The following is a 17,158-nucleotide window of genomic DNA, read 5'->3' on the forward strand; positions in this document are numbered from 1 at the left end:
TACCTCCTTTAGCTTTGTTTCACTTCCGAGCCAGAACAGAACATCCAGCTTCTTCTCATTCATAACATCCACAGTCCTTTCTTTCTTTTCATCTACACTACATTCTTGTATATTCAAACATCCCAACCTAAAGGTTTCCTTCTTTTTATTTTTAATAAGTTATACGGGAAAAGGGGTTATTAGCCCATTGCTCCAGAATTTCAGTTGACTTTTACAACACGAATGACTTACAGAGGAAAAATTCTTATTCCACTTCCTCATGGAATTGAAAAGAAAATGATAAGAACAAGAACTATTAAGAAACAATCAAAGAAAACACACACATGAGTGTATACATAAATATGTACATGCATGTGTAGTGTGACCTAAGTGTAAGTAAAAACACGGAGATATACCTGTTATCTTGTATGTTTATGAGACAAAAAAAAAAAAAAAAAAAAAAAGGCACCAGTACTCCTACCATCATGTAAATAAATGCATGTTTTTGTCGTAGACTCATTTGGGAGGACAGTAGTGCCTCCCTAGGTGGTTGCTGTCTACCAGCTTACTACTATAATAGTACTAAAATAATAATACATTAATAATAGCCATCAAAAGTATTAATGGATTACAGCACATTTATAATAGTCATCACGGCATTTATGGATTTGGAAAAGGTGTATGAGAGGGTGGATAGGAGACAATGTGGCAGATGTTGCAAATGTATGGAATAGGATGTAGGTTATTAAAAGCAGTGAAGTTTTTACAAGGATAGTGAGGCTCAAGTTAAGAGTATGTAGGAGAGAGGGAGATTCTTTCCCAGTAAAAGTAGGCCTTAGACAAGGATGTGTGATGTCACCATGATTGTTCAATATATTTATAGATGGGGTTGTAAGAGAAGTGAATGCTTGAGTGTTGACAAGAGATCTTGCATTAAAAGATAAAGAATCTAACACAAAGTGGGAGTTGTCACAGTTGCTCTTTGCTGATGACACTAAGCTTTTGGGAGATTATGAAGAGAAGTTGCAGAGGTTGGTGGATGAGTTTGGGAGGGTATGTAAAAGAAGAAAATTAAAAGTGAATATAGGAAAGAGTAAGGTGATGAGAAAAAAAAAAATAGGTAACGAAAGATTGGATATCAGAATGGTGGGAGAGAGTATGGAGGAGGTGAATGTATTCAGATATTTAGGAGTGGATGTGTCAGCAGATGGGTCTATGAAGGATGAGGTGAATCATAGAATTGACGACGGGAAAAAGGCAAGTGGTGCAGTGAGGATCTGTGGAGACAAAGAACTTTATCCATGGAAGCAAAGAGGGGAATGTTTGAGAGTACGTATAGTTATACCAACGCTCTAATATGGGTGCAAAGCATGGGTGGCAAATGTTGCAACAAGGAGAAGGTTGGGGGCAGTGGAGATGTCATCATGTCTGAGGGTGTGAATATAACGAAGAGAATTCGTAGTTTGGAAATTAGGAGGTGCAGGATTACCAAAGCTATTATCCAGAGGACTGAGGAGGGGTTGTTGAGGTGGTTCAGACACATAGGATGGAACAAAATAGAATGACTTCGAGAGTGTATAAGTCTGTAGTGGAGGGAAGGCGGGGTAGAGATTGGCCTAGGAAAGGTTGGAGGGAGGGGGTAAAGGAGGTTTTGTGTGCGAGGGGCTTGGACTTCCAGCAAGCATGCGTGAGCGTGTTAGATGGGAGCGAATGGAGACAAATGATTTTTAGGACTTGACGGTCTGTTGGAGCGTGAGCAGGGCAATATTTATGAAGGGATTCAGGAACACTGGAAGGCTGGAGATGGAAAGTACAGTGCCTGCACTCGGAATGAGGGGTGTTAATGTTGCAGTCTTATAACTGTAGTGTAAGCACGCCTCTGGCAAGACAGTGATGGATTGAATGATGGTGAAAGTTTTTCTTATTCGGGCCACCCTGCCTTGGTGGGAATCGGCCAGTGTGTTAATAAAAATAAGAAAAAAGCGCTTTTTTCATATCTCATGTTCATGTCCCTAATGTAACAATGATATGCATAAGCATAGCAATCCTTCAAGGAGGGATTGGGAGAGTACCTTGATGCTGGTAACTTGATCCAAGGAACTAGGTCTACCCTTCCCTTACCTTGGATCATTCCATTCCATTCCATTTCCCATGATTACAATTATCATCAAGCCAAGTTCCCCTAGGGGCTGGGCTAGATAATAATTGATGCTTGTGAGGGGTTCTTGATTCAAAGAATTGGACCTGTCCTTCCCTTGAATCGAACCTGATAGCCTGCAGTGCAGTATGACCCTTGTGAGTTTAGTGCTTCATTATTTATGAATTATTATGAATATAATAATGAATGACTTCCTATGAGTTTAGCACTTTCCCTTAAATATAATAATAATAATAATAATAATAATAATAATAATAATAATAATAATAATAATAATAATAAAACGCAGTGGGTGGGAAAGGCAGCCTGGGTTTGTGTAAACCATTTTGTAAACAAAATGATAAATGTTTGTGTAGTTATTGTGTTACATACAATGAGTGGATATATATACATTATGCATTGCATGCAATAAGATCACATAGTTCCTTGATAATGTGAGTAGTCACGAAAGCGCTTGGAATTTCTCTATTCTTTCAGAGTGGTTGTTTTGCATACATTATGCATTATATTGGTTTCACAGGCCACAAAAGTTACACTTAAAAAATATCAGAAATGAAAAGAAACAATAGCAAAAATAATTTTACTGAGTGAGCGGCAGTTGCCAATGTTGGCGTAAGCGGTTCACTTTCTGTCAAATTAATGCCTCTATATCTCAGTAAGTACTGATGGCATAATTTTTTTTTTCTTTTAAAACAATCAGAAAAATATCCTTGTGATTTTGGTAAGAAAAATAATTTTTTTTTTCGAATATTTTTCAACAGTGAGAGCAGGTTGTGATCAGAGGTCTCGACAGTGAAAGGGTTAAGTCAGAATCATCTAGCAACTTGACTTGGTCCTGTCCACTGGATATTTCATTACTTTTGTATATAATTTTTTTCTAATCACAATTTGCCCATCTTGCACAAAACACTGGTGAATCTTATCCTTTTATTCCAATGTACAGTGAACCTCCGCCTTACGATATTAATCCGTTCCTGAGAGCTCATCGTAAGCCGAAATTATCGTAAGGCGAATTAATTTTCCCCATAAGAAATAATGGAAATCAAATTAATCCATGCAAGACACCCCAAAGTATGAAAAAAAAAATATTTTACCACATGAAATATTAATTTTAATACACACAAACTGAAGAAGACATGCACATTTACTACTCTACTAAGAATAGAATACATGACACTTACCTTAATTGAAGATCTGGTGACGACTGATGGGATGGGAGGAGGGGAGAGTGTGGAAGTTGTTATTGTTTAGAAGGGGAATCCATTTCCATTATGACTTGAGGTAGCAAGTCCTTTTCCGGGGTTACTTCCCTTCTTCTTTTAATGCCACTAGGACCAACTTGAGAGTCACTGGACCTCTGTCGCACAACAAATCTGTCCATAGAGCTCTGTACCTCCCGTTCCTTTAAGATTTGCCTAAAATGGGCCACAACATTGTCATTGTAATAGTCACCAGCACGGCTTGCAATAGCTGTGTTAGGGTGATTTTCATCCATAAAGGTTTGCAGTTCAACCCACTGTGCACACATTTCCTTAATTTTTTAAGTAGGCACAATGGATTCCACAACTGGCATAGGCTTCTCAGGGTTAGCCCCAAACCCTTCAAAATCTTTCTTAATTTCCATACTAATTCTCACCCTTTTTACCACAGGGTTGGCACTAGAAGCTTTCTTGGGCCCATGGTGACTTTATTTTGCAGTTACAAGCACAAAAAACACTGGGATAAGGTGAAATGTACCGAATGTATGCATGGATGTGACCACACTGGCTGGCTTGTGAACACTGGCGCTGAGGCCACATGTGGGACGAGTCCCGGACGAATCACATAAGGAGAGTTTTTTATCGTGAGGCAAGGCAAAATTTTTGCATTCAAATGCTTCATATTGCGGATTTAACGTAACGCGTTGCGTTCATAAGGAAGGGGTCCACTGTACTTTTCTTCGCCTGAATAAAATAGTCGCTCTTTTTTATTTATGTAAGAATGGATGAAACTTTCTTTTCAAGTTCATTAACCCTTTGAGGGTCGACAGGCCCTCTCCGAAACTCGTTCTCAGGGTCGGCCAAATTTAAAAAAAAAAAAAATTATTTTCTCTTATGAAAAGATAGAGAATCTTTTCCCGATCATAAAGACACCAAAAGTTTGAAATTTGATAGAAAACTTACGGAATTATGCTCTCGCAAAGTTAGCGGTCTCGGCGATGTTTACGCATCGGCGATTTTGCCCACTTTGAGCCCCATTTTCGGCCAATTTCACTGTACTAGTCGACAAAAAACATGAATATATCGCTAGAACTCCATTTTTTCTATCGAATGGGTGCAAGAAACCACTCATTTATGAAATTCAACTATCCAGTACAGTGGTCAGATTATTATAATCAAGGGGGAAGCGCTAAACCCGGAGGATTATACAGCGCCTGGGGGGGGGGTTGTGGAAGGCATTCAGGCTTAATTCGGGGAACTGGAGCACAGATCCAATTCCCTAAATCAAGAGCCCCTCACCAACATCAAGGAACCTTCCTTGAGGGGACAGTGGTCAGAATTTAGCAATTTTGCCAATTTCACACAAATTTCAAAAGATGCCAATTTCCGAATAGGGTCCAGAATAAACAAGAAAGACATTCCTGGCACTAAAATGACATTTCCTCTAGTCATTAGTCATGTCTCAAGGCCCCTCTTATATTCTTTTGCTTTCCACTTTGAATTTTTATTTTCACAAAAAATATAAGATTTACTGTTATGCAGACTACTGCATTAGTGTAAAAAATGGTATAAATAATATTGGTGCACTTGTGAAAGAATATTAGACTCACCAGTTGACGTGTATTGCACGCTTGGCACGATTTGTTTATTTTTGAAGTTTGGTAAAAATTGAACATTTCTGGTACTTTGAGCTCAATTTCAAGGCAGCTTTCTTTGTAAAACCAGTCAAAATCATCTCAATTTCTGTAATATGTCTTCCATTCTATAAAATGAGACCAAGAAAACTAGAATACAACAATAAATACCATAGGAAAATACACTGCAAAGTCGCTGATTTATTAAAAAAAAATGGTCAAAGTTTTTTTTTTCTCATTATGCGCTGTGTGCTGCAGGATTTTTTTTAGACTGTGCACACTGACCACATAGACCCATTCTTTCATATGAATGCCTACCAGCTTTCTCCCACTAGAATGAGACACTGTGTCCTGGGAGTGCCTTTTTCTCCTGAGTACTGTAGGTCCTGTTTCACATTTTCTTCCAGAACAGGACTTATCACACTGTATATGCCACTACGATTCTTAAATCTCTCAAACCAACCTTTGCTGGCTTTAAATTCACCAATATGAGCACTAGTTCCAGGCATTTTTCCCTGTTCACCTGGGTGTTAGTCGACTGGTGTGGGTTGCATCCTGGGAGACAAGATTAAGGACCCCAATGGAAATAAGTTAGACAGTCTTCGATGACACTGACTTTTTTGGGTTATCCTGGGTGGCAAATCCTCTGGGGTTAATTGTTTCTTGGTATTCTCAATAAGCCACACCAACAACGGTGCTACAGCAGCAGCAGCAGCAGCAGCTGACAGTGCTACAGCAGCAGCAGCAGCTGACAGTGCTACAGCAGCAGCAGCAGCTGACAGTGCTACAGCAGCAGCAGACGATGCTAAAGCAGCAGCAGCAGCTGACGGTGGTACAGCAGCAGCAACAGCTGACAGTGCTACAGCAGCAGCAGACGATGCTACAGCAGCAGCAGAGGATGCTACAGCAGCAGCAGATGGTACTACAGCAGCAGCAGCAGCTGACAGTGGTACAGCAGCAGCAGCAGCTGACAGTGCTACAGCAGCAGCAGACGATGCTACAGCAGCAGCAGACGATGCTACAGCAGCAGCAGACGGTACTACAGCAGCAGCAGCAGCTGACGGTGGTACAGCAGCAGCAGCTGACGGTGGTACAGCAGCAGCAGCAGCTGACAGTGCTACAGCAGCAGCAGACGATGCTACAGCAGCAGCAGACGATGCTACAGCAGCAGCAGACGGTACTACAGCAGCAGCAGATGGTACTACAACAGCAGCAGCAGCAGCTGACGGTGGTACAACAGCAGCAGCAGCAGCTGACGGTGGTACAACAGCAGCAGCAGCTGACAGTGCTACAGCAGCAGCAGACGATGCTACAGCAGCAGCAGACGGTACTACAGCAGCAGCAGCAGCAGCTGACGGTGGTACAGCAGCAGCAGCAGCTGTACCACCAATAGTAGCGATGGTTGATTGGGGTTTATTATACAACCTGGCCAGCTCAGAGACACGCACTCCACTTTCATACTTATCAATGATCTTTTTCTTCATCTCTATAGTAATTCTCACCCTTATTGCTGTAGGGTTGGCACTAGAAGCTTTCTTGGGGCCCATGGTCACTTATTTTGCAGATAAAATCACCAAAAACACTGTAATAATACGAAATGTTCCGATTGTATGCTTGGATGTTACCGCGGAGGCTGGCTGGTAAACAATGCCACCGGCGGAACATGTGAGGCTGGCTAAGGGCGCACATTAGACGCGTCTCGGACGAACAGTGTTGAGCAGGTTTTTTAGAGGTATGCGAGGCAAAATCTTGGTGATAAAATGTAGCGGTATGCGGATTTAACGTTATGCAAGGCCAACGGTATGCGGGGGTCCACTGTATTATGATGTGCAAAGTGAAAAATTTTCAAAGACGGCCCAAGAAATTTTAAAAAATGCCAGAGGGCACCACAATTTAATTCACAAATATAGTCCAATATTGTACAGTCAAGTAATGTAACACAAAAATAATTTTGTAATTATTACTGTGTAGTCAAATTATTTAACCTTTTCACTGTCAAGACCCCTGCTCACAAACTTGCTCTCAATGTTGAAGAATTTTCATAAACCAAAAATATTTTTTCTTATGAAATGATAGAAAATCTTTTCCCAATGGTAAGATTAGATTTTGCCACCAAAGTGGCTAGTTTATTGTGCACCCCATATCCATCCTGTGGACGGTAGCGCAAGAGCATATGGATACACAAAAGACCTAGGAACTAGGCCCCAAAGGGTTAACAGGAGTGCACATGGATTTATATCTACATATCACCATGGTTGTTTAATTTATTTATAGATGGGGCTGTAAAAGAAGTAAATGCTAGGGTGTTCGGGAGAGGGGTGGGATTAAATTATTGGGAATCAAATACAAAATGGGAAGTGACACAGTTACTTTTTGCTGATGATACTGTGCTTATGGGTGATTCTAAAGAAAAATTGCAGAGGTTAGTGGACGAATTTGGGAGTGTGTGTAAAGGTAGAAAGTTGAAAGTCAACATAGAAAAGAGTAAGGTGATGAGGGTATCAAATGATTTAGATAAAGAAAAATTGGATATCAAATTGGGGAGGAGTAGTATGGAAGAAGTGAATGTTTTCAGATATTTGGGAGTTGACGTATCAGCGGATGGATTTATGAAGGACGAGGCGAATCATAAAATTGATAAGGGAAAAAAGGTGAGTGGTGTGTTGAGGTATATGTGGAGACAAAGAACATTATCTATGGAGGCAAAGAAGGGAATGTATGAAAGTATAGTGTACCAATACTCTTACATGTATATGGGTGTGAAGCTTGGGTTGTAAATGCTGCAGCGAGGAGGCAGTTGGAGGCAGTGGAGATGTCCTGTCTAAGGGCAATGTGTGGTACAAATATTATGCAGAAAATTCGGAGTGTGGAAATTAGGAGAAGGTATGGAGTTAATAAAAGTATTAGTCAGAGGGCTGAAGAGGGGTTGTTGAGGTGGTTTGATCATTTAGAGAGAATGGATCAAAGTAGAATGACATGGAGAGCGTGTAAATCTGTAGGGATTTAAATGAAGGTGGGGTAGGGGTCGTCCTCGAAAGGGTTGGAGGGAGGGGGTAAAGGAGGTTTTGTGGGCGAGGGGCTTGGACTTCCAGCAAGCGTGCGTGAGTGTGTTAGATAGGAGTGAATGTAGACGAATGGTATTTGGGACCTGACGAGCTGTTGGAGTGTGAGCAGGGTAATATTTAGTGAAGGGATTTAGGGAAACCGGTTATTTTATATAGCCGGACTTGAGTCCTGGAAATGGGAAGTACAATGCCTGCACTTTAAAGGAGGGGTTTGGGATATTGGCAGTTTGGAGGGATATGTTGTGTATCTTTATATGTGTATGCTTCTAAACTGTTGTATTCTGAGCACCTCTGCAAAAACAGTGATAATGTGTGAGTGTGGTGAAAGTGTTGAATGATGATGAAAGTATTTTCTTTTTGGGGATTTTCTTTCTTTTTTGGGTCACCCTGCCTTGGTGGGAGACGGCCGACTTGTTGAAAAAAAAAAAAAAAAAATCTTGACATGTCACATAGGTTATTATATACTGTCTGTCTCTGTATTCCTCAATAAGTGACAATTAAGCACATAGTGTTCAAGACAGTGACCATATGCCTGATCACATAATTTTCATTTAGTTTGATCATCATCTGTGTGTCTCCCAAACTGCCAGAAGTACTTGTAACCAAGCCTAAGCTTGGCCACTACAACATCAGTCAATCTGTTCACATTGCAAGTTGCTCCATAAACATGCTTATCTATGTTCATGTTATCATAGTGGGTTATAGATCTACTCAGGCTTCTAACTGCATTCCTATAACAATCATTTTCATTATTTACTTCTCTCCTAATATTATTCCTAATGCTAAACACAGATATACCAAAGTTATTTTCTACATTCTCCTTCTGGGTACTCTTCTTGGCTAACATATCAACTTTATGATGGTAATGATGGAAAACTTATGGAATTATGCTCTTACAAAGCAGTCTTGGCAATATATAAGCATTGGCGACTTCACCCACTTTGAGCCCTATTTTCGGCCAATTCCATTGTTCCAGTCTACTGAACTCATAGCTATTTCGCTAGAACTCCATTTTTTCTATCGTTTACGTACAAGAAATCGCCCATTTACCTATTTCAACTACTGAATAAAGTGGTCAGAAATTGGCAATTTGGCCAATTTCACACAAATTTCAAAAGATATCAATTTCAAAATAGGGTCCAGAATAGACAATACAGACATTCCTGGCACTAAAATAACATTTTCTCTGTTCATTAGTCATGTCTCCAAGCCCCCCTTATATTACTCTTGCTTTCCATTTTGAATTTTTATTCACACAAAAAATAGAAGATTTACTGCTATGCAGATTACTGCATTATTGTAATAATTGTATAAATAATGTCAACCCATTCATGACTGTGTATTAGACTGGCCAGTTGGACACGTATTGGACGGTCACGTCATTTGTTTACTCTTGAACATCAGCTCTCCATTTCTGTAATATATCTTCCATTCTATCAAATGAGACCACAAAAATGAGAGTACAACCATAAATATCACACAAAAATACACCTCAAAGTTGGTGTTTTAGACCAAAAACACAGTCGGAGTTTTTTTTTCTCGATTATGCACTGCGTGCTGCAGGATTTTTTTTTAAACTGTGCATACTGACCACACAGACCTATTCTCTCACATGTAGGTCTACCAGCTTCCTCCTGCTAGATCTGGAGCTGCTAGAATTTTGGGGTATTAATACGGCACCAACACTGGCTTGTAAGCCATACTAATATGACACTAACAGTGAAAGGGTTAAATACAATAAAGAAAAATGGTTATCAGTATATTTAAACAAGTGGTAAGCACGAAGTACTTGGCTGCAAGATAAAATAAACCATAATTTATAATTAAATTTGAAGAACACTCCTTCAACATTACTGATCTGTTTGTGCCATATTTAAGTTCCCATACACAAGCAGCTTTGTTTGGGCTCATTGATCTATTACACTATGAATCCCTTTGTACAAAAATTTTATAAATTGTTTAACTGACTGAAAATATTTAGAATATATGTTTAGTAACTGTTCTTCTATACAGTGACTATGACAGCAATTGTCAACATATTTAACAATAGTTATGGGTAATTAATAAAACTATGATGTTTATTGTAATTATATTCAACCATTACATTTTGTGACAATGCCAGTAAAGAATATCTGTCTCTTCATCCTTTTAGCATTGGTAAAAAATAAGGCGAGGAGTATTCTTCAAAAAGCACATATCCTTACTCATGCTCTTAAGTTTAATTGTTCAATGAATACAATACTGTTAACAATGGAATGTACACAAGTTTTGGTAATCAGTTTTATTAAGAAATATTTTCTGACTTGTAAAAAAATCTAAAATTTTAACCACTTTTTCAGAACAATATTTTGATAATGTGGTCTTTAATAAACTAGATGACCATTTCATATGGTTATGTGTGATAAGACTTTCATATGCAATGTTAGAGATTTTCTGTACCTTAAACCAATAACTAATAAAATGAAGAGAGCTTAAAATGCTTAATCAAATCTGACCGTAGAGGTGTATGCAGTATAAAGTATTTGTGGATGTGTGTTTCTAAATAAGAGCGCAGGAAATTATATAATACAAGATATACTTATTGGCTTTAATAATCTCTATAAGCATGTAGATAACTGATAAAATAAGTAAGACATAACTTTTGCAAGATAGTAACATAACTGAATATTAATGCTAAATTAAGCTAACTGTATATACTGAATATTCACATAAATATGAATTTTAAGATTACTTACAGCTTTAAACTTGCTCTTTAAAATTAACAGAAATCATAGCACACAAGAACCAGAAATTATGTTGTCATGTGCCTACAGAATCCCTATAAGGTAAGAGTTATTACACATGCAATACTCCAAATCTTTTCTTTCTCCTGGGTAAACAATCTGTCAAACTCTATATTCATAGCTGAAAATTATTTTTTGTCCATATACATCATCAATAGATAATATAAAATTAGTGTCCCATCACTACAAGTGATATCAGTATTCACTGAAGCAAAAATGATAATATATAAAAAAATGAAGCCCAGCCCTTTATTAGTAGATGATATACACATTCTCTTTATCTTCACTTCTTGATTTAACCATCTATGGTCATCTTGGATAATATACTTCAGGCTTTAGCCTCTAATTAGCGACTCCGTGGCTTAAGTTCATCATAACAAGATCTTAGGAAAATGTAATTTTTCTTTTGTGGGCTAAAAAATTCATGACCCTGCATAAAAGAAAATGAAAGTACATTAATATTACATATATTTTAACATGGGACTAACTAACACTCTCATAATGGCATGTAGCTCAGGCAATTATGATGCCATGTTAACAAATACTGTTGGGACAAAAAAGTTAAGCAGAGACAGTCTCCTTGCTCACTTTCATGGAACACAGGAAATCTATCATTAAAAGTCTTCAGTTGAAAAAAGTGTGGATAGAAAGGAAATCTTTATTAAATGCTTACCCATCTCTCACTCTAGCGAGTTAAGTTGTAAAAACTAAACACAGTTATTATGTGCACTTATACTGTAAATGCATACAACTCCTTAACCCCTAAACGGTCCAAACGTATATACATGTTCTCTCGCGTAGAACCCCAAACTTACATACACCTACCATCCGACTTACGACCGAGTTCGGTTCCGAGAAACCGGTCGTAAGTCGAAATGGACGTAAGTCGAACTTTACTACTGAATATCAGTATCACATTTTTGTAATGACTTTATTTTATTGTTTTATTTTGGTATTTCATGTTTTACTTTACTTTTTATGCTGTTAGTACTGTATTTTATACTGTAAGGTTTAGGATAAACACTGTGTACAACACAAATAGTTGTTTATTTCCCAGAAATTTGGCATAAAAAACATGGTCGTAAGTCAAGTGGTCGTAAGTCATGCAGGTCGTCGTAAGTCGCGCAGGTCGTAAGTCAAATGGTAGGTGTATACGTTTTCTTTGTCATTCATTCAACATTGCCATGATAAGCCTGAGTCGCCTAAACATGAGAGAATGGGTGTGCACACTCACTGTGCACCATATTAAAATAATTGGGGATGCCTGGGTACCATATGCTCTCTTTTCCTACATATAAAAAAAAAAAAAAATTCTCAAAAAATTTGGGGCGCTACGCGAGTGAACGTATATAGTATACGTTTGGACCGTTTAAGGGTTAATAACACATGTTTGATGTGACATGATAAATGGGGGACTGCATAATACTTTTATATCAACAGTGTTAGTACTAAAAAGTGACCACCATTATTGAAGATTTTAATAACAAAGAAAAAGATATAATAGCCTAAACAGCAGGTCAACCAAAATTCTACAAATTTAATCATATCTTTTATATATCAGTACATTAAACAAGCGACTTGAGTGAGAGAAAGAATGCTCTTAATATTAGACCATTATAAATTATTTAAACTCACATGGGGAAGAAATTATGTTCTGTTGCATTTATTATATGTCACAGGGTATGAATTATGAGGACAAAGAAAATCACAAGTAGATTAAACAAGATATTAAGAAAAGGAATTTTTGTTTCTTTCAACAAGTCGGCCGTATCCCACCAAGGCAGGGTCACCCAAAAAGAAAGAAAACCCCAAAAAGAAAATGTTTTCATCATCATTCAACACTTTCACCTCACTCATACATAATCAGTTTTTGCAGAGGTGCCCAGATACAACAGTCAACTCCCATTATGTATTTGATTCCCTATAATTAAATCCTACCCCTCTTCCAAACACCCTAGCATTTATTTCTTTTACAACCCCATCTATAAATATATTAAACAACCATGGTGACATTACACATTCCTGTCTAAGACATGCTTTTACCAGGAAGTAGTCTCCCTCTCTTCTACACATCCTAACCCGAGCCTCACTATCCTCATAAAAACTCTTTACAGCATTTAGTAGCTTACCACCTATTCCATATACTTGCAACATCTGCCACATTGCTCCCCTATCCACTCTATCATATGCCTTTTCTAAATCCATAAATACAATAAAAACTTCCCTACCTTTATCTAAATACTGTTCACATATATGCTTCAATGTAAACACTTGATCTACACATCCACTACCCACTCTGAAACCTCCTTGCTCATCTGAAACCCTACTCTCTGTCTTACCTCTAATTCTTTCAATAATAACCCTACCGTGCACTTTTCCTGGTACAGTGGACTCCCGGTATTCGATAGCATCGGTATTCGATAAATCCGGTATTCGATGCATTTTAACGCAAAAATTTCGCCTCAGCATCCGATTGAAAACCTGGTATTCGATACGATTCGTACGAGACATGTCCATGTGTGGCCTGAACTGCCCCGTGTGTGCCAGTGTTTACAAGCCAGCCAGTGTGCGCACATCTAAGGATACATTCGGTACATTCCATATTATCACTGTTTTTGGTGCTTGTTTCTGCAAAATAAGTCACCATGGGCCCCAAGAAAGCTTCTAGTGCCAACCCTACAGCAAAAAGGGTGAGAATTACTATGGAGATGAAGAAAGAGATCATTGCTAAGTATGAAAGTGGAGTGCGTGTCTCTGAGCTGGTCAGGTTGTATAATAAACCCCAATCAACCATCGCTACTATTGTGGGTAAGAAAACGGCAATCAAGGAAGCTGTTCTTGCCAAAGGTGCAGCTGCTGCTGCACCACAGTCAGCTGTTGTTGTTGCTGCACCACCATCAGCTGTATTACTCGAAGATGTGGAGAGAGTGTTGTTGGTGTGGCTTAACGTGAAACAATTACCGAGAAACCATTAACCCCGGAGGGTTAGCCACCCAGGATAACCCAAAAAAGTCAGTGCATCATCGAGGACTGTCTAACTTATTTCCATTGGGGGTCCTTAATCTTGTCCCCCAGGATGCGACCCACAACAGTTGACTAACACCCAGGTGCACAGGAAAAAATGCCTGGAACTAGTGCTCATATTGGTGAGGGTAGTGGGGAGGATGTGGAAGAGTTGGTGGAGGAGGACAATGAAGAACAAACCACTGATGAGCTGCTAGATCATCTTCAACAGTAAGAGGCCACACCTGAGGAAACTGCTTCGGAGGAGGGGAGAGAGAAATTGAAGAAGTTGCCTACTTCAAAGATTAAGGAAATGTGTGCAATGTGGCTTAAAGTGCAAACCTTTTTTGATGAAAATCACCCTCACACAGCTATTGCAAGCCGTGCTGGTGACTATTACACTGACAATGTTGTGAAACACTTTAGGATAAAGGAACAAGAGGTACAGGCCTCTATGGACAGATATGTTGTGCGACAGAAGTTCAGTGACTCTGAAGCTGGTCCTAGTGGCATTAAAAGAACAAGGGAAGTAACCCCAGAAAAAGACTTGCTACCTCAAGTGCTAATGGAAGGGGATTTCCCTTCTAAACACTAACAAGATCAATGGTCTCCCCTCCTCCCATCCCATCAATCATCACCAGATCTTCAATAAAGGTAAGTGTCATGTAACTGTGCATGTCTTCTTCAGTTTGTGTGTATTAAAATTAATATTTCATGTGGTAAAATTTTTTTTTTTCAATACTTTGGGGTGTCTTGCACGGATTAATTTGATTTCCATTATTTCTTATGGGGAAAATTAACTTGACTAACGATTATTTTGATTAACGATGAGCTCTCAGGAACGGATTAATATCGCTGGTTGAGGGTCCACTGTATCTGAATACATTCACCCCCTCCATACTCTCTCCCTCCAATCTGATCTCCAATCTTTCATCACCTAATCTTTTTGTTATCCTCACAACCTTACTCTTTCCTGTATTCACTTTTAATTTTCTTCTTTTGCACACCCTACCAAATTCATCCACCAATCTCTGCAACTTCTCTTCAGAATCTCCCAAGAGCACAGTGTCATCAGCAAAGAGCAACTGTGACAACTCCCACTTTATGTGTGATTCTTTATCTTTTAACTCCACGCCTTTTGCCAAGACCCTCGCATTTACTTCTCTTACAACCCCATCTATAAATATAATAAACAACCATGGTGACATAGGTAGTAGGTTGGTATAGGTAGTAGGTTGGTAGACAGCAACCACCCAGGGAAGTACTACCGTCCTGCCAGATGACTGAGAAACAAAAACCTGTAACTGTTTTGCATGATGGTAGGATTGCTGGTTTCTTTTTCTGTCTCATAAACACGCTAGATAACAGGGATATTTTGCTACTCCTACTTACACTTTGGTCACACTTCACAGACACGCACATGCATATATATATATACATACATCTAGGTTTTTCTCCCTTTTTCTAAATAGCTCTTGTCCTTTTTATTTCTTCTATTGTCCATGGGGAAGTGGAAAAGAATCTTTCCTCCGTAAGCCATGCGTGTCGTATGAGGCGACTAAAATGCCGGGAGCAATGGGCTAGTAACCCCTTCTCCTGTATACATTTACTAAAAAAGAGAAGAAGAAAAACTTTATAAAACTGGGTTGCTTAAATGTGCGTGGATGTAGTGCGGATGACAAGAAACAGATGATTGCTGATGTTATGAATGAAAAGAAGTTGGATGTCCTGGCTCTAAGCGAAACAAAGCTGAAGGGGGTAGGAGAGTTTCAGTGGGGGGAAATAAATGGGATTAAATCTGGAGTATCTGAGAGAGTTAGAGCAAAGGAAGGGGTAGCAGTAATGTTAAATGATCAGTTATGGAAGGAGAAAAGAGAATATGAATGTGTAAATTCAAGAATTATGTGGATTAAAGTAAAGGTTGGATGCGAGAAGTGGGTCATAATAAGCGTGTATGCACCTGGAGAAGAGAGGAATGCAGAGGAGAGAGAGAGATTTTGGGAGATGTTAAGTGAATGTATAGGAGCCTTTGAACCAAGTGAGAGAGTAATTGTGGTAGGGGACCTGAATGCTAAAGTAGGAGAAACTTTTAGAGAGGGTGTGGTAGGTAAGTTTGGGGTGCCAGGTGTAAATGATAATGGGAGCCCTTTGATTGAACTTTGTGTAGAAAGGGGTTTAGTTATAGGTAATACATATTTTAAGAAAAAGAGGATAAATAAGTATACAAGATATGATGTAGGGCGAAATGACAGTAGTTTGTTGGATTATGTATTGGTAGATAAAAGACTACTGAGTAGACTTCAGGATGTACATGTTTATAGAAGGGCCACAGATATATCAGATCACTTTCTAGTTGTAGCTACACTGAGAGTAAAAGGTAGATGGGATACAAGGAGAATAGAAGCATCAGGGAAGAGAGAGGTGAAGGTTTATAAACTAAAAGAGGAGGCAGTTAGGGTAAGATATAAACAGCTATTGGAGGATAGATGGGCAAATGAGAGCATAGGCAATGGGGTCGAAGAGGTATGGGGTAGGATTAAAAATGTAGTGTTAGAGTGTTCAGCAGAAGTTTGTGGTTACAGGAAAGTGGGTGCAGGAGGGAAGAGGAGCGATTGGTGGAATGATGATGTAAAGAGAGTAGTAAGGGAGAAAAACTTAGCATATGAGAAGTTTTTACAAAGTAGAAGTGATGCAAGGAGGGAAGAGTATATGGAGAAAAAGAGAGAGGTTAAGAGAGTGGTGAAGCAATGTAAAAAGAGAGCAAATGAGAGAGTGGGTGAGATGTTATCAACAAATTTTGTTGAAAATAAGAAAAAGTTTTGGAGTGAGATTAACAAGTTAAGAAAGCCTAGAGAACAAATGGATTTGTCAGTTAAAAATAGGAGAGGAGAGTTATTAAATGGAGAGTTAGAGGTATTGGGAAGATGGAGGGAATATTTTGAAGAATTGTTAAATGTTGATGAAGATAGGGAAGCTGTGATTTCGTGTATAGGGCAAGGAGGAATAACATCTTGTAGGAGTGAGGAAGAGCCAGTTGTGAGTGTGGGGGAAGTTCGTGAGGCAGTAGGCAAAATGAAAGGGGGTAAGGCAGCCGGGATTGATGGGATAAAGATAGAAATGTTAAAAGCAGGTGGGGATATAGTTTTGGAGTGGTTGGTGCAATTATTTAATAAATGTATGGAAGAGGGTAAGGTACCTAGGGATTGGCAGAGAGCATGCATAGTTCCTTTGTATAAAGGCAAAGGGGATAAAAGAGAGTGCAAAAATTATAGGGGGATAAGTCTGTTGAGTGTACCTGGTAAAGTGTATGGTAGAGTTATAATTGAAAGAATTAAGA

The 17,158-nt window shown here is 38.9% G+C and overlaps 1 protein-coding gene across 1 annotated transcript in view; it reads right to left on the minus strand.

Moving 5' to 3' along the window:
• Positions 1 to 10,110: 10,110 nt before the first annotated feature.
• Rae1 (ribonucleic acid export 1) overlaps positions 10,111 to 17,158 on the minus strand; it is a 54,281-nt gene continuing 47,233 nt past the window's right edge. The window contains exon 4 of the mRNA XM_053775815.2: positions 10,111 to 11,248. Coding sequence (XP_053631790.1) covers positions 11,165 to 11,248 — 84 coding nt within the window. The 3' untranslated portion in view covers positions 10,111 to 11,164. The remainder of the gene's footprint in view (positions 11,249 to 17,158) is intronic.

The sequence above is a fragment of the Cherax quadricarinatus genome, chromosome 6, assembly GCF_038502225.1.
Source record: "Cherax quadricarinatus isolate ZL_2023a chromosome 6, ASM3850222v1, whole genome shotgun sequence".
Classification (NCBI taxonomy): domain Eukaryota; kingdom Metazoa; phylum Arthropoda; class Malacostraca; order Decapoda; family Parastacidae; genus Cherax; species Cherax quadricarinatus.